The sequence below is a fragment of the Trichechus manatus genome, unplaced genomic scaffold, assembly GCF_000243295.1.
Source record: "Trichechus manatus latirostris isolate Lorelei unplaced genomic scaffold, TriManLat1.0 scaffold00150, whole genome shotgun sequence".
NCBI classification, from domain to species: Eukaryota; Metazoa; Chordata; class Mammalia; order Sirenia; family Trichechidae; genus Trichechus; species Trichechus manatus.
In genome coordinates, this window is record NW_004444086.1 from 3,994,797 (window position 1) to 4,021,264 (window position 26,468).

General features: G+C 46.4%; 1 protein-coding gene across 1 annotated transcript in view; it reads left to right on the plus strand.

The window, feature by feature from the left end:
- Window positions 1-7,817: 7,817 nt before the first annotated feature.
- Window positions 7,818-26,468, plus strand: part of OTOP1 (otopetrin 1) — a 42,413-nt gene continuing 23,762 nt past the window's right edge. Inside the window, exons 1-3 of the mRNA XM_004385917.1 lie at window positions 7,818-8,172; window positions 22,338-22,474; window positions 25,490-25,548. Of these exons, the coding sequence (XP_004385974.1) occupies window positions 7,818-8,172; window positions 22,338-22,474; window positions 25,490-25,548 (551 nt within the window). The remainder of the gene's footprint in view (window positions 8,173-22,337; window positions 22,475-25,489; window positions 25,549-26,468) is intronic.

Sequence of the window (26,468 nt, forward strand, 5' to 3'; positions counted from 1 at the left end):
ATTCCCAGTATTGCATTATTGTCCTCCATTTTGTGATTGTAATTTTATGTTAAAGAGGATTAGGGTGGGATTGTAACACCCTTACTAAGGTCACATCCCTGATCCAATGTAAAAGGAATTTCCCTGGGGTGTAGCCTGCACCACCTTTTATCTTACAAGAGATAAAAGGAAAGGGAAGCAAGCAGAATGGGGAGACCTCATACCACCAAGAAAGCAGTGCCGGGAGCAGAGCGTGTCCTTGGGACTTGGGGTTCCTGCACGGAGAAGCTCCTAGTACAGGGGAGGATTGATGACAAAGACCTTCCTCCAGAGCTGACAGAGACAGAAAGCCTTCCCCTGGAGCTGACACCCTGAATTTGGACTTCTAGCCTACTACACTGTGAGAAAATAAGTTTTTCTTTGTTAAAGCCATCCACTAATGGTATTTCTGTTATAGCAGCACTAGATGACTAAGACAATGACTTTGCCTTGGTCAGATTGTGCTGACTTCCCCAGAATTGTGTACTTTCTTAACCTTCACCAAAGTTACCACTTATCTACTAGCTAGTTAGTGTTTTTCTCTCCCCATCCCTCCCCTCCCTCGTAACCATCAAAGATTGTTTCTTTCTGTGTGTAAACCTTTTCTAGAGTTTTTATAATTGTAGTCCCATACAGTATTTGTCCTTTTGTGATTGACTTATTTCACTCAACATAATGCCCTCCAGATTCCTCCAGATTCATTCATGTTGTGAGATGTTTTGCAGATTCATCATTGTTGTTTATTGTTGGGGAGTATTCCGTTGTGTGTATGTACCATAGTTTATCCATTTATCTGTTGATGGGTATAATTTTTTTTTTATTATTACTGTATTTTAGATGAAGGTTTACAGAACTACCTTCTCATTAAACAATTAGCACATATACTGTTTTGTGACATTGGTTACCAACCGCGTGACATGTCAACACTCTCCTTTCTTGGCCTTGGGTTCCCTATTACCAGCTTTCCTGTCCCCTGCTGCCTTCTAGTCCTTGCCCCTGGGCTGGTGTGCACATTTAATCTCATTTTGTTTTATGGGCCTGTCTAATCTTTGGCTGAATGGTGAACCTCAGGAGTGACTTCATTACTTAGCTAAAAGGGTGTCCAGGGGCCATACTCTCAAAGTTTTTCCAGTCTCTGTCACACCAGTAAGTCTGGTCTTTTTTTTTTTTTTTTTTTTTTGGTGAGTTAGAATTTTGTTCTACATTTATCTCCAGCTCTGTCCAGGGCCCTCTATTGTGATCCCTGTCAGAACAGTCCATGGTGGTAACTGGGCATCATCTAGTTGTGCTGGACTCAGTCTGATGAAGGCAGTGGTAGTTGTGGTCCATTAGTCCTTTGGACTAATATTTCCCTTGTAGTTTTGGTTTCCTTCATTCTCCCTTGCTGCCGATGGGGTGAGACCAGTGGAGTATCTTAGATAGCTGTGGGTGTGAGTTATTTTAAGGGATTATAGGACCTAAGAAACAGAAAGGAGGCTGGTGTCGCTGACCTAGCTCTCGAGTGAATGTGGATGAGAGAGAGAGTGCAGGCTGGGACTCGCTGACCTGTCCCTGGGTGGATGGGAATGAGAGAGAAATGGCTGCACTGGCAGCTGGGGTCTGGACTGACCGGGGAAGGGGAGCTGAGATTTCCCTGTACTGGTTTAATACTGAGGATCCCTGGTGGCACAGTGCTTTAGTGCTCAGCTGGTAACTGAAAGGTTGGTGGTTTGAACCTACCAGCGGCTCTGTGGGAGAAAAGACCTGACCATCTGTTCCCGTAAAGATTACAACCTAGGAAAGCCTATGGGGCAGTTTCTACTCTGTCCTGTAGGGTCACTATGAGTTGGAATCGACTCGACAGCAGCGGGTATTTTTAACTGAGTTTGATATCGCAAGTAAGTACCAGTACTGCTTCCTAGGAAGGTGTCCAAGCACTTGGCTATGCACTCGGGGCCCTGTATTCCATCTTCTGAATCATCCTTCCTTTTTCTGTAAGAAAACTGAGTTTTGGAATTGAGTAGCCTTCTCATCCTGCTTCCTGCCCAGAAAAGGTCTGTGGTCTAGAGGACTCTTCATTTTGTTTTTGTCTTTTTCCGTCCAAGCTGGCAGCGCTTTCCCCAGAACAACTGGCCAAGAGCCATTCCAGCGCTTGCTCAGTAGCCGGTGTTCAAAGCGCATGATGGCAGGGATGGAGCTGGGTACAGGCTCTGCAGCCCAGAGCTGCGCTCACCAAGGCTGGCCTGGCTAACACTACTGCTGAGCACCGGATCTGCTGTGGTGATTTTAATACAGCACCCTAAATTTTTTGACACTTCTCCCATTGAGAAGGGAGATCCATATCCCCTTCCCTTGAATCTGGGTGGGCTTGTTGCTGCTCTTACCAGTGGAGTATGGCAGAAGGGATTCCATGTGACTTCTAAGGTTGGATCATAGGAGGCCATGCAGCTTCTGACTACCAAAACACCCCAAACAGACCTGTTGCTCTGGAGTCAATTCCAACTCATGGCAACCCCACGTGTTTCAGAGTAGAACTGCACTCAATAGGGTTTTGAATGGTTGTAATCTTATAGAAGTAGATTGCCAGGCCTTTCTTCCACAGTCCTGCTGGGTGGATTTGAACCACCAACCTTTCCATTAGTAGCTGCACTCAAACTGTGCCACCCAGGGACTGAGCTTCTGCCTAGTTCTCTCGAAACACTTGCTCTCCAGATGTTCTCTCTTAGGATGCTCTCTCTCAACACCCAGATGCAAGACTGGAGAGATTCAAGCCACATAAAGAGGCCATGTGTAGGTGCTCTTGTCGATAGTCCCAGCTGAGCCCAACCTTTGATTTATCCTAGTCCGGGTACAAGATAGATTGACACAGCAACTGCAACAATGGGCTCAAACACAGCAATGACTGTGAGGATGGTGCAGGACTGGGTAGTGTTTCATTCTTTTGTACGTGGGGTCGCTATGAGTTGGAACCAACTCGAGGGCACCTAATAACAACAAGAAGCAGTCCAGGTACCAGAATGTGAATGAAGAAAACTTCAGATGATACCATTCCCAGCCATTTGAGTCACCATTAAAGCCATTAAAGTCTTCCCAGCTAAGTCCCTAAACATTGCAGAGCAGAGAAAAGCAATCCTTGCTGTGTCTTCTCCAAATCCCGACCCACAGGGTCCATAAGCATAATAAAATGGATGTTGTTATATACCACTATGTTTAGGGTAGTTTAATATAACAGCAGCAATAAATAACCAGGACAGCTACCAACAGTGGGGACCAACACTGAGCTGCTGATATGGCACCTTTGGCCGGGGAGAAGTGCCTGGTGGCTGGTTGATTATATCAGACCCCTTCCATCATGTCCCTGGGTGTCACAAATGGTTAAGCACTTGGCTACTAACTGAAGGGTTAGCAGTTCAAATCCACCTGGAGGCACCTCAGAAGAAAGATCTGGTGATCTACTTCCAAAAAATCAACCATTGAAAACTCTGTGGAGCACAGTTCTGCACACACAGGTTTGCCATGAGTTGGAATCAATTTGATGGCAACTTTTTTTTTTTTTTCCCATCACAGAGGGAGCAAACATTTGCCCTCGCTGGATTAGACACATGTTCTAAATGTTTTTGCCTTCCTGCGCACAATACTTCTAGCGTCACCATCTGTACACTCAATGAACTGTCTTATCATTGCCATGGTATTTGGCACAACAGAGCTCCTGATTAAAGAATGAATATCCCAGCAAAAGAATCCACCAATCCCCAGGATTTAGTATCCACCTAGAGCTCATGTCTAGTGTTTTCCAAAAGATCTGTGTAGAAAAATGACACAGTGGGAAAACTAGAAAAATCTGAATGCAAAGTCTGTAGTTCAGTTAGCAATATTATGTCAGTGTTAATTTTCAGTTTTGATAAATGTACCATGGTTATGCTCACCACTCATATGTCAATTTGTTGCACTGTGGTGGCTTGTGTGTTGCTGTGATGCTGGAAGTTATGCCACCAAGTATTTCAAATACCAGCAGGGTCACCCATGGTGGGCAGGTTTCAGTGGAAATCCAGACTACGGTAGACTAGGAAGAAAGGCCTGGCAATCTAATTCTGAAAATTAGCCAATGAAAACCCGGTGGACCACAACAGAATAGTGTCCCTCACACTGAGATGAACCATGTGATCAATTCTTACATGGGATGAAAGTGGGATTGACCTGCTCCAAATGAAGTGAGTGCAATGGGCCTGGATGTCATCATAGCCTAGCATTCTGGACCCCCAGTTGAAGCAGACACCGATATCTGCCCACCACCAACTATGGGTCAGTCCTAAGACAGTGGGGGTCCTGTGTCACTCAGACTTTTGAAAAATCTCATCAGCAGAAGAGAGAAAACAGTGTGGGTAGATCTTTGAATGAGGTTTAACATTATCTTGAATAGAGAATAAAGGAGACAGTCTCTCTCTATTGGTGTCTAGAAACTTCCATTTCACTGCTTATGAAAATGAATCGAAGTAGCCCAGAGAAAGGTGTCACATATGATTTTCAGACAGGAAGTATTATTTATCTTTGTACTCTAAACAAGTAATGCTAAGTTATGCATTGAACTGTGGTATTGGTGAAGAATATTGAATACATGTACACCGTGGACTGCCAGAAGAATGAATAAATCTGTTTTAGAAGAAATACAACCAGAATGCTCCTTAGAAGTGAGGATGGCGAGACTTTGATGTCTTTACTTTGGACACATCATCAAGAAAGACCAATTGCTAGAAAAGGACATCATGGATGGTAAAGTAGAACCAAAACCAAACCCGTTGCTGTCGAGTGGATTCTGACTCATAGCAACCCTATAGGACAGAGTAGAACTGCCCTGAGGGATTCCAAGGAGGAGCTGGTGGATTCAAACTGCTAACCTTTTGGTTAGCAGCTGTAGCTCTTAATCACTGCACCACCAGGGTAAAGTAGAGGGTCAATGAAAACCAGGGAAACCCTCAATGAGATAGATTGACAATAGCCAAAACAATGGACTCAAACATACCAACGATCATGAAGATGGCACAGGACCGGGCAACATTTCCTTCTGTTATACAGAAGGTAGTCATGAGTTGGAGCCCACTCAAGGGCAACTAACAATAACAAAAGTTGCCATAGTAAATACATTTCAAAACTGTAGTGGCTCAGCACAGTAGAAATTTATGTCTCACTCATGTTAAGTCCAAGTTCAGCAGAGGGTGTCTGCTTCATTAGTCACTGGGGACTCAGGCTGACAGCGTCTGCCATCTTTAGCGTGAGGCTCCCACGGTTGCCCTGGGTGTGAGTGTCCACATCTGGCTTGTAGAAGGGGAAAAAGAGACCATGGAGGATTGGTTGGAGATTTTCATGGGTTGGGCTTAGGAGTGGCACACATCCCTTCTGTCCACACTCCACTGGCAGAACACAGCCACACATTCCACTTAAATGCAGGAGCACTGGGAATTAGCATCTCTGCTGGCAGCCATTTCCCAGTAATAGCTTTCCACTGTGGGGTGGGGGGAGGACATGTGTTTGATGGACAGCTGGCCGCCTCTACCACTGAGCCTTGGCTCAGCGTCTGACATGGAGGAACCAGTTGCCATGGAGTCCATTCTAACTCATGACAACCCCACGTGTGTAAGAGTAGAACCGCGCTCCACAGGGTTTTCAATGGCTGGTTTTTCAGAAGTAGTCACCATGCCTTTCTTCCAAGGCATCTCTGGGTGGATTCGAATGGTCAAACTTTTTGGTTAGCAGCTGACACATTAACCATTTGCATCACTCAGGGGCTCTATTCCTTGATTACAACCTGTGTTTTTACACTTTCGTTTCTTTGCACATGCTGGATCCTCTCTGTAGAACATCCTCCCCTACCTCTGCCCCATCCCAACTGGCCAGCTCCTACTCCCAGGTATAAAGACTGCAGAAATGTTGTCTCCTCTGTGAACCCCTCCCTCTTCCTGGTGGGCTCAGGGCTCCCCACAGAGCCCTGTCCTGGCAGCCCTGCTCTCAGGGCCCCACCTACTCCATCTCCCCTGCTGGGCTGTGATTTCTTTGCAGGCCCAGGTTATGCCACATCTTTGATGCTCCTCAATTTCCAATAAGCTGGGAAATATGAAATATGTGTCTACAAAGTTTGTCCCACCTGAACACTAGCTTGCTATTCATCACTGAATCTCCAGCACTTAGAACTGAGCCTGGCAAATGACTCCGTCTTGGATCTGTATGTGCTGATCAAATGAATGAATGAATTCAAAGAAGGCTCCTGGATTGACTTCTTCTGGCCCCAGGGCTCCCCCCACCCCTTCCCGGTCAGAACTAGCTATGAATTTGCTGGGCCCAAGGCAAAAGGAAAACGTGGGACCCCTTGTTCAAAAACTATTAAGAATTGCAAGACGGCAACAGCAATGTATTAAACCAACGGTGTGAAGGGTGTCTTCTGGAGCAGGGCCCTGTGTGGGTGCACAGGTGGCACCCAGGAGGCCGGCTCTGCCTTCTCTGGGGCTCAGATCCTGCATTGGCTCTCTCCCAGCACCCTGCTCCGCCCAGCACACCCAGCCGCTCCTCTCAGCCACACCCAACCTCAAGGCGGCTCTTCTGCAGGGCGTCCTCGCACCTCCCTTCACAAAGCGGGATCGGAGTGGGGCACCTGGCCGGCACACTCCTGCCAGGGCAGGCTGCAGAGGCGCTACGCACCCGCGGTGCAGGGCGGACCCCAGGGCACCCCGACCCTTGTCCAGAAGCAGCTTCCCACTCACTCAGAGGAAGAAGAGGGACCAAGTCTTACTGCGCATCTGGGCACCTCCCAGCTGACAGACACAGGCACTTCAGACAGACAGACAAACACTGAGACGCACAAAAAGACAGTCCCTTCCTCCCATTCCCAGATCCAGGGACAGTGTCCCCTCTCCCCCCAGACACCGCTCCAGGCAGATAGCCAGACAGCCGCAGATAGTGACCTACACAGAGAAAACACAGAGAAATATACAGAGATGAAGAGTCATACAGGCAGGCAGATTGATAGGCAGACGGACAGACAGACGGACAGGCAGGCAGACAGGCAGGCTGACAGACAAACCAGCGGTAGACAGTCAGAAAGGCAGGCAGACAGGCAGGCAGGCAGATAGGCAGACAGACAGGCAGACCGAAAGACAAACCAATAGGCAGGCGACAGTTAGACAAGCGGGCAAGCAGGCGGACGGACCGACGCGCGAGGACAGAGACAGGAGCACAGCGACCCGGAGACCCCGCCGCAGACGCTGGGAACAGCCCCGCCCCACGGACCCTGCGCCCCGCCCTCGCCCCCAAGTCCCCCTCTCGGGCTGGTTCAGGCAACCCTCGTTCCTCTTCCGGGAGCCGGGAGGTGGCAGGAGGCTCCTCTGCCATCTAGGGTGGCGGGGGCGGGCGGTCCCTGCGCAGGCAGAGCAGTCGGCGGGGACAGGGGTGTGGAGGGTGGGCGGGCGGCAGGTAGGGCTGCCTCGATATCTGGGCCATCGAGTGGGATCCGGAGTGGACGGCCGGCGTGGGTTGCTGAGTGGGCGGGGGCTGTCCGGGTGCTGGGGAGCGAGCGGACGGAGGTGGGCGTCAGGGGGGCGCTTAGAAGCCGGGTCAGCTGGGGTCAGCTGAGGCACCAGGGTGGGGGACTTCCGTAAGCGGAGCTGGGTGGGGACGTTGGCAGAGGGCGAAGAGGCAGACAGGGAGTGCAGGCGTCGGTGGCTGGGCAGAGTGGGGGCTGGTTGGCGGAGGACATCGGGGCAAGGACAGGTGCCAGCGACAGCAGGCGGGGCGCAGCCGCCCCGGGACGCGCCTAGGGCCCGGCTCTGAAGATGCCCGGGGGCCAGGGGCCGGTGACCAGCACCCTGGAGCTGGGGCCGTCGGGGACCGCAGAGTCCGCAGGGACCCCGGGTCCCCGGCGGTGTGCCTCCCGCGCCAGCGTCCCGCAGAAGTTGGCCGAGGCGCTGAGCAGCCAGTACGGGCTGAACGTGTTCGTGGCAGGGCTGCTACTGCTGCTGGCCTGGGCTGTGCACGCCAAGGGCGTGGGCAAACGCGCCCTGCTTTGCGTGCTCACGGCGCTCATGCTGCTGCAGCTGCTCTGGATGCTCTGGTACGTGGGCCGCAGCGCCGCGCAACGCCGCCTCATCCGCCTCAAGGACGCGCAAGCTGGGGCGCGCTGGCTCCGCGGTGAGTCCCAGGCGAGCGCACCCAGCCTGCCTGCCCGCTCACCTGCTAGCTGCAACCATGCAGTAGCTCAATACCCTTTCCTCCTTTGACTTCTTTGCTGCAGCTTTGTCTGCCTTCGGACTTTCTTTTCTGGTTTTCCCTCCTGACCTTTCTTCTCTTTTTCTCTTTCTTTATTAAGCTCTTTTACTCGGTGCAAGACACTGCCTGGATCATCAGAGCCTTAGGGAGAGTAAGGAGCGCGCAGGGGCAATCTCTAAATTGCACCCCTTCCCTGCAATTTCAAAAGGAACAGACGTTGATGGCGGCTACACGTCAGCAGAAACTCGTTCCTCTCTCTACTCTGGCTGCCTCTGTCAGGCGCCTTTCATATTTGTGGCTCCTTGGGATGTCATTCTGTTTCTCCTGTGGCGCCCCCTTGGACTTGGGCCTGGGGGCAAGTGCCCCCTCTACTTCCGCCACCTACCACGCCTCTGTGGGTCATTGCAGTAGTCTCCTGTCTGCATTACATTCCACCGTTAGGACTATTGTTAGTTGCTGTATAGTCAATTCTGACTCATGGCCACCCCATGTGTGCAGAGTAGAACTGCTCTACAGGGTTTTCAAGGCCGTGACCTTTTGGAGGCAGATAGCCAAACCTGTCTTCGAAAGTGCCTCTGGGTGGATTCGAATTGCCAACCTTTTGGCTAGTAGTTGAACGTAATTGTTTGTGCACCACCTAGGGACGCTTCCATTAGAACTACAGGTACATAAACCTGTTCACAACTTTCCCTGGCTTAAAGCCTTGCCATGACACCACTGACCCCATGATGAAAGCAGCACTCAGCATCCTGACATTCAAGGCTTGCTAAGATCTGACCCAAGCTGGCCCCAGCTGGCCCCTTTTATCCCCACTTTTGTCCCCACTCTGTGCTCCAGTCATTCTGTCAAAGGCTTTCAGTTCCCATCACAATATTTCATGCCTCCATGTCTTTTCATATGCTGTTCCCTGCTCCTGGAATGCCTTTCCCACCCTCCCACCTGCCCTTTTGTTTTCTCAAGCCCCTCTCCATTGCCTACCAGTGAAGCCTTTCCCACCATCCCCTTTGTGGTGACCACACACCTCAGTGAACCCTTGTTGTTCTTGTTGACATATCTGTCCCCTCCATCACCTTGGGGGAGCTCTGTGACACTGGGGCATGTTAAATCTCTTAGTCCAAAGCCACCACAGGGTCTGGCAAAGAGAAGGTGCTAATAGAATGCAGGTGGGATGAATGAAGTAATGAATGAGTGAATGCATGCTGGGGCAGTAGGGGTGTCAGCACTTGCTGGGTACTCAAACACATTGATTGAAAGATTGTCAAGATAGGAACCCTCCCCTCCTCCTTCACTCTTGCAAGGGAGACAGACCTGAAGCAGGTCAAAGGGAGGAGGCAGTGGGAAGTCCAGTTTGGAAGAAAGCAACTGTCTGGGAAACCTTCAGGTAGGGGCCAAGTGCATTTCACACCAATCACATTACACATCTGCCCTCGAGTCTGCTTGCTAGACCTGAATTTAAATTTTAGAGTGAATTTACATCTTCACTTTCCTTGCATGACCTTGGGCAAGTTACTTCATCCTCCTGAACCCTAGTGTCAGCTTGATAGGATTTGATGACAGCTAGCAGAGTGGGGTGTGGGAGGATGTGGGGGTGTGAAGATGTGGGAGGTGTCCACACACATTGGTTCTTCTTTCCACCGCCCCTTCAAGGGTCTGGCCCAGATGCCTCCTTCTCCAAGCGCCTGCAGGAATGACTGCTCCCTCCAGTGGGCCACCATGACAGCTCTCTGGGTCCTTCTCAATTTCTGCTGCGTGTATGAACATCTGGATAGGAGCCTTGTAATCTGAATGAGACTCTAGCCAGACCCTGTGGTGGCTTTGGACTAAGAGATTTAACATGCCCCAGTGTCACAGAGCTCCCCCAAGGTGATGGAGGGGACAGATACGTCAACAAGAACAACAAGGGTTCACTGAGGTGTGTGGTCACCACAAAGGGGATGGTGGGAAAGGCTTCACTGGTAGGCAATGGAGAGGGGCTTGAGAAAACAAAAGGGCAGGTGGGAGGGTGGGAAAGGCATTCCAGGAGCAGGGAACAGCATATGAAAAGACATGGAGGCATGAAATATTGTGATGGGAACTGAAAGCCTTTGACAGAATGACTGGAGCACAGAGTGGGGACAAAAGTGGGGATAAAAGGGGCCAGCTGGGGCCAGCTTGGGTCAGATCTTAGCAAGCCTTGAATGTCAGGATGCTGAGTGCTGCTTTCATCATGGGGTCAGTGGTGTCATGGCAAGGCTTTAAGCCAGGGAAAGTTGTGAACAGGTTTATGTACCTGTAGTTCTAATGGAAGCGTCCCTAGGTGGTGCACAAACAATTACGTTCAACTACTAGCCAAAAGGTTGGCAATTCGAATCCACCCAGAGGCACTTTCGAAGACAGGTTTGGCTATCTGCCTCCAAAAGGTCACGGCCTTGAAAACCCTGTAGAGCAGTTCTACTCTGCACACATGGGGTGGCCATGAGTCAGAATTGACTCTACAGCAACGAACAATAGTCCTAACGGTGGCTCAGGGACTGTGTCTAGGTCATCTTGCCTCTGGAACAATTGGAACCAACTCCAAGGTGGTCCAGATTCCAGTTCTGAACACAGTTGTTTTAGGAAGATTTACAGTACAGGGCTGCTATGAGTTGGAATCGACTCGATGGAATCAGGGTTTTTTTGTTTTCGTTTTTTTTTAGTATGGTTTTGTGACTCCCTATGAATGGCAGTGAATCTGTTGTTAGGTGCTGTCGAGTCAGGTCCAACTTATAGCGACCCTATGTGCAACAGAAGAAAACACTGCCTGGTCCTGCGCCATCCTCACATTTGTTGTCACGCTTGAGCTGGCTGTTGGAGCCATTGTGTCAGTCCATCTCGTTGAATGTCTTCCCTTTTTGCGTTGCCCCTCTACTTTACCAAGCATGATATCCTTCTCCAGGGACTGATCCCTCCTGATAACAAGTCCAAATTATGTGAGACACAGTCTCACCATTCTTGCTTCTAAGGAGCATTCTGGCTGTATTTCTTCCAAGACAGATTTGTTCCTTCTTTTGGCAGTCCATGGTATATTCAATATTCTTTGCCAACACCATAATTCAAAGGTGTCAATTCTCTTTCGGTCTTCCTTATATTGTTGTCCAGCTTTCACATGTATATGAGACGACTGAAAACACCATGGCTTGGGTCAGGCACACCTTAGTCCTCAAGGTAACATCTTTGCTTTTTAACACTTCAAAGAGGTCTTTTGCAGCAATTTGCCCAGTGCAATGCATCGTTTGATTTCTTAACTGCTGCTTCCATGAGTGTTGATTGTGGATCCAAGTAAAACGAAATCCTACTTCAATCTTTTCTCCATTTATCATGATGTTGCTTATTGGTCCAGTTGTGAGGATTTTTGTTTTCTTTATGTTGAGGTATAATCCATACTGAAGGCTGTGGTCTTTGACCTTCATCAGTAAGTGCTTCAAGTCCTCTTCACTTTCAGAAAGCAAGGTTGTGTCATCTGCATAACGCAGGTCATTAATGAGTCCTCCTCCAATCCTGATGCTGTGTTCTTCTTCATAGAGTCCAGCTTCTCGGATTATTTGCTCAGCATACAATTGAATAAATATGTTGAAAGGATACAATCCTGATGCACACCTTTCCTTACTTTAAACCACCAAGTATCCCCTTCATGAGGAACTTGTACATAGATCAAGAGGTCAGTGACTCTAGTGCCATATAAGACAAAAAAACAACAAACAAAAGGTGGGCATGAAATGTTATTTTGAGGATATTGACTTACACAGGCTAAAAAATATTACATGCAACACGGGTCTTTACTTATGCTTTGCAGTAGTGGAAGGATCCTTTCTTTTCTTTCTCCCATTCTTCCCTTCTTTTCTTCCTCCATCTTTCCCTTTTTCCTTTCTTCCTTCTTCCCTTCCTCCTCCCTTTGTTCTCACCCATCCCTTCCTTCTTCCCTCCCCTTTGCTCCCCCTCTTTCCTTACTTCTCCCTTTCTTCTCTCCCCGTCCATTTGCCCCGCCTCCTTTTCTCTCTCCTCTGCCCTGTCTCTCCCTCCATTTCTCTCACATCTTCTCTTCTTCCCTTCCCATGCCCTTTCCCTCTCTCTTCCCTCTTCCCCTTCCGTCCTCCCTCTCTCTCCTTCCCTTCCTTTCATTCCACAACCCCACACTGCATCAGGTGTTCATCCTCTGGGCTCTCACAGCTTCTGAATTCCATCTGTCACAGCCCCCTCATGCTGAAGGCATTTTCTGTCTCCCCTATGGGAGAGACTATGAGCTTCTTGATGACAGAGACCAGCTCTGGCCTCCCTACTGCCCTGCATGAGGGATGGCGCAGAATAGGCCTTCCAGAGGTTGGAGGTGAATGAAGCAGTGTAGAGCGTCGAGGAAAGCTGGGGCTTCGTACCTGGTTCTGCCAAGTGTCTTAGTTTCCTCGGGTGGTTGTAATGAAGTACCACAAAGTAGGTGGCTTTAAATAATAGAGATTTATTGGTTCACAGTTGTGGGGGCTAGTAGTCTGAATTCAGGGTGTTGGCTGGGCCACGTTCTCTCTGAAGGCTCTTAGAGGAAGATCCTTTCTTGTCTCTCCCAGCTTCTGGTAGTCCTAGGTGTTCCTTGATTTATAAATAAAAAAACAAAAACAAACAAACAAAAAACCTGTTGTCATTGAGTTGATTCCAACTCGTAGAGCAGAACTGCCCCATAGGGTTTCCAAGGAGCAGCTGGTGGATTTGAGCTGCCAACCTTTTGGTTAGCAGCCAAGCTCTTAACCACTCTGCCACCAGGGTTTCCTCCTTGACTTATGGCTGCAGCGTAATTCCATTGTCACATGGCTGTTTTCCCTCCGTGTCTCTTCTCTTTTGTAAGGACACCAGTCATAGATTGGTGGCCTTGGTGGCACAGTGATTAAGAACTTGGCTGCTAATCAACAGGTCAGCAGTTCAAATCCACCAGTCACTCTTGGAAACCCTGTGGGGGCAATTCTAATCTGTCCTGTAGGGTCACTATGAGTGGGAATTGACTCGATGGCAACAGTTTGGTTTTTTGGTTTCTACTCCACTAACACCTTGTGTTAACTTAACTGATAGTGTCTTCAAAGACCCTCTTTCTTTACAAACAAGGTCACGTTCTCAGCTACCAGCGGTCAGGACTTTAACATAAATCTTTTGGGGACACAATGCAATCCATAACAGCAAGGCATCGGAATATGCTAGAATTGCCGAGGAAGGGGAGACCTGCTGGTTACCAGTAATAATCTTTGATTTCTAGATATTTGCTTATTTCATATAAGTGAAATCATATGTATTTGTCCCTTTACCACTGACTTATTTTGCTTAACATAAGTTTTCAAGGTTCATACATGTGTGGCATGCATGAGACTTCATTTCTCTTTATGGCTGAGTAATATCCCATTGTGTGTATGTACCACATTTTGTTTATCCATTCAACCGCTGATGGACATTTCAGTTGTTTCCACCTTTTGGCTATTTTAAGAAGTGCTGTGATGAACATTGGTGTATGGGATTCTGTTTTCGTTCCTGCCTTCACTTTTCTGGGTATCTACCTAAGATTGGGATTGCTGGGTCATATTGTAGTTCTATGTTCAAGGTTTTGAAGAATGATGCAGGTCACTTTTGAGCAGAGATTTGAATGCCGAGAAGGGGCTGGTCCTGCAAAGATTTGGAGGAAATTCAGTCCAGGCAGAGGGAATAGCATGTGCAAAGACCCAGAGACAGGACTGAATTTGGTGTGTTGGAGGAGTAAGAAGAATGTTTGGATGCTGAAGACCTGAGATTTAATAGTAAGGGGAGATGATTTTGGATGGGAGAGGGGAGGGACCACACGATGTAGGGCCTTGTAAGCCACTGTCTGGAGTTCAACTTGTAGTCTAGGGTGGTCTAAAGCCAATGGAGGGTTCTGACCAGGGGAGAAACATGATCTAATGTACATTGTAAAGGTAGGGAGGAGGAGGTAAGAATGAGGCAGGGAGATCCCTGAGGAGTGGGGAGTTGATGAGGGCTTAGACCAGGGCATAGGGGTGGATGCAATGAGAAGTGGGTAGTAGAGCGGACAGGACTTGCGGATGCACTGGATGGGTTAGCCAAGGGACATGAGAGAAAGAGTGGAATCCTGGAAGACTTCCAGGATTGGGCCTGAGTCCCTGGGAGCACAGTGGTGCCATTTCCCAAGGCTGAGAAGAAGGAGGTGTAGAGGTGGGAATGCAGAATCAAGATTTCTCTTGTGGATATGTTAATATGAGATGTCTATTACAAGAAGTACAACCAGAATGCTCCTTAGAAGCAAGGATGGCAAAAATTTGTCTCATGTACTTTGGACATGTTATCAGGAGCGAAAAGTCTCTGGAGAAGGACATCACGCTTGGTAAAGTAGAGGATCAGCACAAAAGAGGAAGACCCTCAATGAGATGGATTGACACAGTGGTTGCAACAATGGTCTCAAGCATAACAACGATTGCGAGGATGGCGCAGGACTGGGCAGCATTTTGTTCTGTTATACATAGGGTTGCTATGAGTTGGAACTGACTCGACAGCACCTAACAACAACAACATTAGACACTCAGGTAGAGATGGAATAACTGAAGCAAGAGAGAGAGAAAGGAGGAGGACAAGTAGGTATTCAGTAAATGGTGGTAGTTTACCACTAAACCAGTTGCAGTCAAGTCCAATTCAACTCATGGCAACTCCATAGTAGAACTGTACTCCACAGGGTTTTCAATGGCTGACGTTTTGGCAGTAGAGTGCCAGGCCTTTCTCCTGAGGTCCCTCTGGGTGTACTTGAACCTCCAACTTTTGAGTTAGTGGCAGTGTGTTAACTGTTTGCGCCACTCAGGGACTTGTGGTGGTGGTTTAAATGCTCAGTAAATTACTCCCATAAGAACAAAGCAATTCAAGTGAGACAGTGCAAGTAATGGCAATGGTGCTGGCCAAGGAAGTCTTGGCTGCATGTTTCAGAGTTTGAGAAAGGGCAGAAGCAAGGAAAAAAATACCATTACCAGTTCAGCCTTGTAAAAGAATTGAAACAGAACCCTGGTAATTAATGAGGAGAAACAGCTCGTTCACCTCTTTAGCTTATTCATCTTGTCAACTTTCTGAGTTCCGGTTTCCTCATCAGTAAAGGAAGAATCCCAGTCTGCCTCTGGGATGGGAAGGAGAGCTGGGAAATGCCAAGTCAAGGAGTTCACAAAGCACCATCGCTTGCTTCAATTCATCAAAGAAGCAGAAAGCTAATGATCTCGAAAGAACGTGGAGGAGACAGTGCCAAGGGGGAGCAGCCACAGCTGGGAGTGAGGTTCCCCAGGAATCAAAGCTGGAAAGACAGGTTTGACTCAGGAACCCTGCCCACTTGGTGCTGGCCCTAAGGACAGAGTCTTCGAAGCCTGGTACTCTGCAAAGAGCCAGCCTGTGGAATTTGGGGTCCTGAGGTTTTCCAGAGGAAGTTTTGGGATCGTGGTAAGGGCAGTGAGGCATCTCTGTGAGGAGGAAATATTCTCTTCTACCTGCTGGGTGTTAGAAAGTGAAGACTGGCTCTCAGAAAAAAAAATAGTGACATACTTAGAAATTTTGTAGTAATGGTGGATTGCTAATCCAGCTCTTCTTTTGCTAAAGGTCCCTGGTAACAAATGGTTTGCACTTGAGAGCTAACCTAAAGGTTGGTGGTTTGAATCCACCCAGTGGCACCGTGGAAGAAAAGCCTGGCAATCTATTTCTGTAAAGATTACAGCCAAGAAAACCCTATGGAGCAGTTCTACTCTACAACACGTGGGGTCGCCATGAGTTAGAATTAACTCAATGGCAATGGGTTTGAGTTTGGTTCTTTTGCTAAATAAAGGGACAGATTTAATCTGCAAGCAGTGACAGTACCCTGAGTATCTCATACCTGCCCAGTGTGTACAATGACGTGAAAACTGTCAGTGAATTAGCTGTTTCACCTCATTAATTACCAGGATCTGGTTTCTATTCTTTTAAAAGATTGAAACTGTAATGGTAGTTTTTTTCCTTGCTTCTTTCTGTCTCTTTTCAAAGCCAGAGAAGTGTCATTAACACAACATTATGGGACTGAGATCCTTAGAATAAAAACTTCGTTTGTTGAGTGCATTCAGAATGCCAAGGACTGTACAAGCATTGTCCCCATTAATTTTCACAGCAATTCTTTTTGTGTGAATAATCACTCCCAAATTTTTTCTTTTATGAGTTTTATGAGTCTTTTATGAGATTTTCATAGTGTTTTTTTTAAACGAGGCACTATTTCCTTGGACTATTCATCCATCCACACATCCATCCGTCGACTCATCTTCCCATCCACTCATCACCCATCCATTTCTCCATCCATCCATCCATCCACCCATCCTTCCATCCATCCATCCATCCATCCACTCATCTTCCCATTAACTCGTCCACCCATCCATCCATCCATCCATCCTTCCTTCCATCCATCCATCCATCTATCCATCTATCCATCCATCCACTCATCTTCCCATTAACTCATCCACCCATCCATCCATCCATCCATCCATTATATACTCATCCACCCCTCCAATCTTTTGCAGAGTTGCAAAATTAATTGCTTATTATTGTTTCCTGTCCTCTTCATCTTCCCCAGTTTTGAAGACTCTCTTTCAATTCACTGGTTGTTTGGTTAAAGCCCTTGGTCAAATATTCTCAGATGAGTTATGTAAGTAACATTTTCTCACATCCTGCTGTTCTCAGTTCACCTGTCACCTCCTCAGAGAGTCCTTTCCTGACCATTCACCATCAACCTCAACCCCCTTCCCTGCTTTACTTTTCTTCGTAGTGTTTATCATTCCCTGATATTTCTCATATATTATTTTATTTGTTTATTTCCTATCTTCCCTACTAGAATGTTAAACTCCATGAGAAAAGATATTTTATTGATCTTTGTATCCTCAGTTCCTGGGATGGTTCCTGTCCCATAGCTGGTGCTCAATAAATAGCTGTTGAATAAATTACATTTGGCATATCTTCAAATATCTTCCTGTCTTTTGTCCTGAGAAACAGGCGACATCTTAGCTGCGAATAGCATTCTCGGGCTGCATTCCTATTCTCACAGTGGACTGCAATGATTCTTCCACTCTCCTCTGACTTCCCATGCTGCAGATGAGAAGCCTGGTGCAGGGCATCCCTCTGTATTTTGTGCACACCCCAACTTATGCAACATTATGCTTGTATATATTTTTGTTTCTCTAGCAATCTTGTTTGTCTTTGAGCCCCTGGCACAATGTCTCATGCATATTAGGAGTCCCCCAGATATTTGTTCTATAAATAAATGGATGAAAGAATCTGTAAGTGGATGGATGGATGAGTGAAGGAAGGAAGGACTTCAAGAATGTGAGAAGGTATGTGAAGTATTTTTCACAAACCAAAAAAACCAAAACCTGTTGCTGTCGAGCCGATTCTGACTCCTAGCAACCCTATAGGACAGAGTAGAACTGACGCATTGGGTTTCCAAGGAGCAGCTGGTGGATTTGAACTGCCGACCTGTAGGTTAGTGGCCAAGCTCTTAACCACTGTGCCACCAGGGCTGCAAAGTTCCCTGTGAGGCTCCAGCAAGATTCTGAACTTGCAACCCCTGGTTTCTAAGACCAGTGTTCTAACCCCTGAGCTATGGGAGCCATTGTGTTTATCACAGAGCCCTCGAAATGTCATCTCCAGAGATGTTCTAGACCAGCGGTTCTCCAAGTGAGGTCTCAGACCAACAACATCAGCGTCATCTGGGAACTGGTTAGAAACTGCAAATTTTTGGCCCCCCCACTCCGCCGACCTACTGAACCAGAAACTCTATGAGTGAGGCCAGTCTGCTTTAACAAGCCTCCAGGGGATTTTTTTTTTTTTTTAATTTTTATTGTGCTTTAAGTGAAAGTTAACAGAGCAAGTTTGTTCCCCATTCCATAGTTTGTACATAAACTGTTCCGTGACATTGGTTGCATTCCCCTCCAAGTGTCAGCTCTCTCCCCATTTGCACCTTAGATTCCCTGTTTCCTTTCCTCCAGATTTTTCTACCCCTTCCTGAGTTTCTCATCTTTGCTTTTGGGCAAGTGTCCTTTTGATCTCCTATAACTGATTGTTCTAAGCAACTCGGGGTGTTATTGTTTATTTTATGGGCCTGTCTATTGTTTGGCTGAAAGGTGGTCTCTGGGGGCTTCAGTTCGAGGTCATAAGGGTGTCTTAGGGCCATAGTCTCAGGCCTCCAGGGGATTCTGATGCCACTGCTTCAGGCCATTTTACAGATGGGAAAACTGAGATTAAGAACAGGGAAGTGACTTGTCCAAACCCACACATTCCATTAGGGGCACAGCCAGGCCACGCCCCGTCGCGCGTGCCCCGCCCAGTTGTGCAGGTCCCCTTCGTTCCAGGCCTGTGTTCTTCCCACCTGTCTTGGTTTCCTAGTGCTGTCATAACAGAAATGCCACAAGGGGGTGGCTTTAAAGACAGACATTTATTGTCTCACAGTTCACGGTCTCAGCCATGTCAATTCCTTCTCTGAGCCTCTTTCCTAGTTTCTGGTATTTGTCCACAAACCTTGGTGTTCCTGTGCTTGTGGACGATCCTCACGTGGCGTCTGTCTTCCCCACGTGTATGTGTATCTGCTTCTAATCTGCTCTCTCTCTCTTTTTTATGGTGGTGAAAATACAACAAAATGTTCACCAGTCCAACAATTTCTACGTGTATAATTCAGTGACATTGATTACATTCTCCATGTTGTGCAACCATTCTTGCTATCCTTTTCCAAATTATTCCACCACCATTAATATGAACTGGAGCCCTGTTGAGTCTGTGGTTAAGAGCTATACTGAGCTACGGCTGCTAACCAAAAGGTCGGCAGTTCGAATCCATCAGCCGCTCCTTGGAAACCTATGGGACAATTCTACTCTGTCCTATAGGGTTTCTGTGAGTCGGAATCAACTCACAGCAATAGGTTTGGTTTTGGTTTTTATTAATATAAACCCAGTGCCCCCTAAGCAAACACGCGCCGCCCCCCACTCCTGGTAACCACTAATAATCTCTGTTTCTATGCATTTGCCTATTTCATACAAGTAAGATCATACAGTATTTATCCTTTTGCGAATGACTTATTTCCCTCAGTGTGATGTCTTCAAGGTTCATCAATGTTGTAGCCTGTATCAGGGCTTTGTTTCTCTTTATGGCTGAGTCGTATTCCGTTGTATGTACATACCACATCTGGTTTATCCATTCATCTGTTGATGGACATTTTGGTTGTTTCCACCTTTTGGCTATTGTGACAAATGCTGCCATGAACATTGGTGTACAGGTTTCATCTGTTCTTTTTATAACTTCGAAGTGATTAAATTTAGAACTCACCCTACTCCAGTATGGTCTAATTAATATAACAAAGAAAAAACCTATTTCCAAACAGGATTACATCCACAGGTACAAAGGACAGGATTTCAACACATATTTCGGGAGACACAATTCAATCCACAACACCACCCCGACCAGGCTGCCTCGCCTTGTCTTGCCGTTTGTGTTTGTCATCAGAACGAACCATACATTTGTCAAACTATTTCAAAGCCCTGGGACTGAATCTCCACTCTTCACAAAGTCTCTGATTTCACTGGGGTCTTTCCAGGATTTAAAAAAATGGGACTTCACGTGATTTCCACAGTTCTTTGAGCAATGGAAACAAAATGCCAGGCGATCGTGTTACTTTTCACTAGAGCCTTCTTGGGCTGGAGCTGTAACGTTAGAGTTCACTGTTAGGACTCATGGTTCTTAATGCATGTCACACACAAACCAGTTTCGTCCTGCCCGTGGGAGTGAATGTGTGAATGTTGGTCTGGGAGGGGGATTCAAGACTTTGACATTGATGAAGTCCTTATGAGCAGTGCATTTTCCTCACTAATTTAAAAATTTGCCACAAGTTCCTTCTTAATGTATTTTGTGTATTTTTCTCCAAATTTTTTCACATGCATGATTTTTACTTATTCATTTTTGCTTTCTGGTAAAAACCATAAGGAGCCCTGGTAGTGCAGTGGTTAAGAGTTTGGCTGCTAACCAGAAGGTCGGCAGTTCAAATCCACCAGTGGCTCCTTGGAAACCGTATGGGGGCAGTTCTACTCTGTCCTATGAGGTCATTATGAGTTGGAATCAACTTGATGGAAATGAGTTTTGGTAAAAACCATAAGGAATCCTGGTGGTGCAGTGGTTAAGTGCTCAGCTGCTAACCTAAAGGTTGCCAATTGGAACCCACCAGCCACTCTGTGGGAGAAAGATGTGACGGTTTGCTTCTCTGAAGATGACAGCCTTGGAAACCCTACGGGACAGTTCTACTCTGTCTATAGGGTTGCTGTGAGTCGGAATCAACCTGACAGCAATGAGTTTGGTTTTGGTTTGGTCCAAACCATGCTGGGTGTACAATATGAATGCCACCTTCTTTCACTTTATGCAGCATAGGCCCTTTCTGTGATTTAGATTTACAGCAAAGTTGCAGAGATAGCACAGACAATTGCCATATGCCCTTACCCAGTATCTCGTATTATTAACATCTTATATTGCTATGGTACATTAGTGACAACTCAGGAACCAACGCTGGTACACTTCTGTTAACTAAACTCCACACTGTATTCAGGTTTCACTGCTGTTGTTGTTAGCTGCTGTCGAGTCAGCGCCTAACTCATGGCAACCCCCTGCACAACAGAAGGAAACACTACCCGGTCCTGTGCCACCTCCGTGTTCGGTTTTGAGATTGAATCATTGTGATCCATAGGGTTTTTATTGGTTGACTTTTGCAAGTAGATCTCCAGGCCTTTCTTCCTAGTCCATCTTAGTCTGGAAGCTCTGCTGAAACCTGTTCAGTGTCATAGCAATACGCAAGCCTCCGGTGACAGATAAGTGTTGGCTGTGCATGAGGTCCACTGGCCAGGAATGGAACCTGGGTGATGGCTGCTTTTGAGGTGCATTGGCTGGGACCCAAGTTCCATGCCCATCCAATGCAACTCAACTTCAGCCATCTCCCATCTCTCAGTTGAGGCTTACGTGTTGCTATGATGCTGGACAGGTTTCAGCAGAACTTCCAGACTAAGACAGACTAGGAAGAAAGGCCTGTCGATCTACTTCCAAAAATCAGCCAGTGAAAACACTATGGATCACAATGGTCTGATCCTGGTGTGCATGGGGTTGCCATGAGTCAGGGTGGACATGACAACAGCTACAACAGCAACAACTGTGTGTGCGTAGAAGTTGGGGTTTATTCTTTTTTTTTTTTTTTAAATATTTTATTGTACTTCAGGTGAAGGCTTACAGAACAAATAGTTTCTCATGTAACAGAGCACACATGCTGTTTTATGACATTGGTTAACAACCCCACAACATTTTAACCCTCTAAATTCTCAACTTTTTTTTTTTTTTGGTGAAAATACACATAGCCAAAGATACACCATTTCAAAAATTTTTACATACACATTTAAGTGACATTGACTACGTTCTTCTAATTGTTCTGTCATTCTCACTTAAGATGAAGGCTTACAGGACAAAATAGTCTCCCATTTAACAGTTACTACAAATGTTGCCCTATGACAATGGTTAACAATCTCACAACACATCAACAATATCCTTACTCAACTTTGTGTTCCCTATCATCAGCTTCCTACTCCCCTTCTGCCTTCTGGGCCTTGTCACTGGACTCCTGTACCTCGTTACTCTCATTTGGTTTTACTGGGCTGTCCACTCCCAGGCTGAACAGTGAACCTCGGAAGTAACTTCACCACTGAGCTAAAAGGGTGTCTGGGGGCCATACTCTTGGGGTTGGGGTTTATTCTTTAGAGAGCAGGAAGCCAACTGAGATTTTTAGTAGAAGAGTGATACTCTCAGATCACCCTGCTCTGGAAAAGCTTCTAGAAGACTTCTGTTGAGTTACCCAGTCTTTGTTGACTGTGTGTCTTGCATCAGACCCTGAGATAGGTGTGTTGGTGGGTACAATGATGCACAGGACACAATACCTGCCTTCCAGTTTTCAGTTTCTCGGGCGAGTTGTATAATGTATTAGTAAGTTATTTTGAAATGACATCATTGCATATTAACACGTGTATGTGTGTTTCCCCCAAATTTAGGTAGCATCTCACTGTTTGCAGTCATTACCATCATCCTAGGATGCCTTAAAATTGGATACTTCATTGGATTTTCTGAATGCTTATCAGCCACTGAAGGGGTTTTCCCTGTTACCCACACAGTACATACTCTCTTGCAGGTAAACTACACTGAGTTCCTTTATGTTATCCTTGTTCCTCTTAGAGTTCCTGGTGGCACAAATGGTTGAGTGCTTGGATAGTAACCAAAAGGTTGGAGGTTCGAATCCACCCAGAGGTGCTTTGGAAGAAAAGTCTGGTGATCTTCCAAAGATCACAGCCATTGAAAACCCTATGCAGCACAGTTCTACTCTGACACACACGGGGTCATGACGAGTCGGAATTGTCTCGACGGCAACTAGTTTGGTTTTTTTTAGTTCCTGTTAAGGAGTTCCTGGGTGGTGCAAATGGTTAATGTGCTTGACTGATAATCAAAAGGTTGGCTGTTCAAATGCACCCAGAGTCACCTCAGAAGAAAGTCCTGGTAATCTACTTCCGAAAAATCAGCCGTTGAAAACCTTATGGAGCACAGTTCTACTCTGACACACATGGGGTCACTGCAAGGCTAGTGTATCCCAGGGGGTATGTTGCCTTGAACTTGTGAAAATCTGTAACATCAAGACATCTAGCAAGTGGAGGGCAGGGTGAGCTGCTGCAGAGTTGCCCAGCAAGTCAAGGTGAACTTGAGTCCATCTCTGAGGCTTGGTCCCTCAGCTTCCTCCAGTATGAAATGAGACTGTGTGTCTCCTTGGCCGTCTTTGTGCGAATCCTGTGTGGCAGGTTATATAACAAAGGAAGAGTCAGGAAAGCCTGCCAGGCCAGGGTCCCCCAGAGAAGGCTTGGGGGGATTTGATTTTCTGGGTAATTTTTTTAAAGTTGTGGTAAAATATAATAACAGAACATCTTCTGTTTCAGCCGTTTTTACGTGTATGTACATTCTTATCAATATTTCAGAGAGAGGGTGCAGAATTTTCTATCCCAAGTTCTGCAGCTTAAAAAATAATTGTACACCTTGCTTTGGGTTGCCATGTAGTCTTTATAAAAAGCATCACTTTGATGGCGGTCTAACTTAGAATTCATTCATAAATAATAATTTACTAAATCATTTCCCCATGGTTGGGCTGAAGGTCAGCTTTCCTAAGGAATTACTACTGTCTCTGTTTTGTAAATTGTTGCATGTTTCAAGAGATGAGCAGTGGTCACAAATTCTGCCTTGGAAGTGTTTTCCAGAGCAGACAGTACATCTTAGGTGAAACAATATGGAAGTAATATGTAAAAGTATATTTTATGTCATGGTGTCTGATTTTCTTCTTATGTATCTTCTTTTCATCACTGCAGAATGCAGATTAAACAAGATAAACATATGAAATACCCACCAGTGTAGGCCATGGAGTAGGTGCTCATTATGCGTTTGTGTCTTAAATATGGTCCAAAAGGTTGTAGAAATTAAAGTGATGCCTGGTATACAATAGGTGCTCAATCAATGTCAATGAACGAGTAAGTTGATAGTAGCAAACACTGACTGAGACCTTAAGAAGCTCCTGGTGCCATTTGAAGTAATTTGCATGGATTATTTCATTTAGTTTCTCACATCACCCTCCAAGGTAAGTACCATTTTCATACCCATTTCACAAATGGGGAAACAGACACAGAAAGGTTCCCTCAAGTCCCAAGGCCAGGAGGCTAGGCAGTGAGGCAGTCAGAATTTGCACATACGATACCAGTGTCCATGCACTCAACCCCTTCCCTATATTGCTACTGATTACTGTATGGTCGTGGGATTGGGTCGGCCACCACACCTGTTGCTGTTGAGTTGAGTCCAACTCTTGGTGATCCCATATGTGTCAGAGTAGAACTGTGCTTCATAGGGTTCTCTTTATTATTTTTTAACATTTTACTTATTTTGTTGTTGTTGTTGAGAATATACACAGCAAAACGTACACCAGTTCAACAGTTTCTACGCGTACCATTCACTGACACTGAGTACATTCTTAGAGTTGTGCAACCATTCTCACCCTCTTTTTCTGGGTTGTTCCTCCCCCAGTTATATAAATTCACTGCCCCCTAAGTTTCTCCTATCAAATCCTTAGAGCTGCTCTTGTCAATTTGATCCCATAAAGATAGTTCTGTAAAGAGCATAATGCCCAAGGCAGAGTTTTTTTTACTAGTTAAGCTAAAGTATTGTTTGGTTTGAAGAAGACTTTAGGGGATATTTTGGTGTAAGGTTTAAAGATCATCTCAGTGCAATAGTTTTGGGCATTCATCCAGCCTCCATGGCCAGGGGTGTAGTGAGAGTGATGAGCACCCAGGGGCAATCTCTAAATTGTGCACCACCCCTCCCATTTGAAGACTAATAGACATTGATAGAGGCGATGCATCAGCAGAAACACCTTCCCTCCTCTTGTCCTATTGTCTCAGTCAGGTGCCTTTCATATTTGTGGTACTTTAGAAAGTTATTCTGTGCCTCATTTGGCACCCCCTTGGACTTACGCCCAGGGCAAGTATCCCCCTTTGGTCCCCCCCTCCCGCCCCCAAACCTCTGACTATGGCTTCAAAACATAGGGTTTTCAATGGCTGATTTTTTGGAAGTAGATTGCCAGGCCTTTCTTCTGAGGTGCTTCTGGAGCTTGAACTGCCATTCTTTCGGTTAGCAGCCAAGTGTGTTAACTGTTTGCACCATCCAGGGGTTTGGGTAGCCTATGTAAAACAGTGAACTAAAAGACTAGCCTGGATCAATTCTGTTCTTCACTTAAAGTCCTCAATATTTGTTTTTTGGTCACTGGCACACAGTAACTGTTCCATGGATGTTTCTTGAATGAAACCTGATAAACATGGGTTATGGCTGGCAGGCTGCCACTCTCCATACCCCCTCCCATCCCATAGCAGACATCACTAATCAGTTGCTGCACCATTTCCACTTTCTACTCTTAGAGTTCCAAGATCCCCTCCCCCACAGCCGATTGGCTCTGATACCTCAGATAAGGATAACTATCTTCCTTGCTTGGGTTGGAAGGTGACCCCCTATCCCCATCATTTTCCCACACCTTTTCCTTAAGTTTTATAGCTTCTCAAGTGTGCAAAGGTAATGACAGTTTCCCACTGATGTATCTTTCTTTTCTTCTGTTATATCCATCTAGGTATATTTTCTTTGGGGGCACGCACAGGATATTATCCAGTCTTTCAAGACACTTGAAAGGTAAAAAAGAGTGGGTAATTGCTTTTGAATGCTTTGGATTTGGCATTTGCTTACAACCAATGAAATTCATTGGTGCCATCTTGCCTTGAGTTACACAAACTGAGAGGGGTTCTTCCATCTGTCCTGGTGGGAGAGGAGACCCTCTGCCTCTGGCCCTTTCCTGAAGACAGCTATTGAAGTAGGATGATGTGGGTTTGAACTTCGTCTCTGCCATCTTAGACATCTCTCCTTTTTGACCCTCAGTTTCCTCATCTGTACAATGATGACAATAATATAGCCTACCTCTGAGGATTGAATGCGGTAATCGACATGTGGCATAAGGTCCTGGGGGGTGCAGATGGTTTGCGCTCAACTACTAATTGTAAGACTCACAGTTCAAACCCACCCAGTGGCACCTTGTAAGAAAGGCCTGACAATCAGCTTCTGTAAAGATTACCAAAAAAAATCAAACCAAACTTATTGCTGTCCAGTCTATTCTGACTCATACTGACCCTATAGGACAGAGTAGATCTTTGCTATTGGGTTTCCAATGTTGTAATCTTTACGGAGTCAGATGGCCAGGTCTTTTCTCCCGAAGAGTGGCTGGTGGGCTTGAACTGCTAAACTTTCAGTTACCAGCCTTGTGCTCAACTGCTGTGCCACCAGGACTGCTTTATTCATTAACATTTCCTGCCAGCTCCTGGAGGCTTCTGAGCTTGCCAGGTCTGGACTGTTTTCTTCCGGTCTTTTGAGCCAGTCTTCCACAATCCCAGGCATTTAGTACATTCAGGAAGTTTTCTCCTGAGCTGAGAATTCCCCTTACTGGTTTGAGCCCTTTCCCTTTTCCAAAGGCGAGGTTTAGAGGAAGTCTTAGCTTCCTAGTGCTGCTACAACAGAAGTGTTGTAAGTGGGGGGACTTCACGAACAGAAGTTTACGTTCC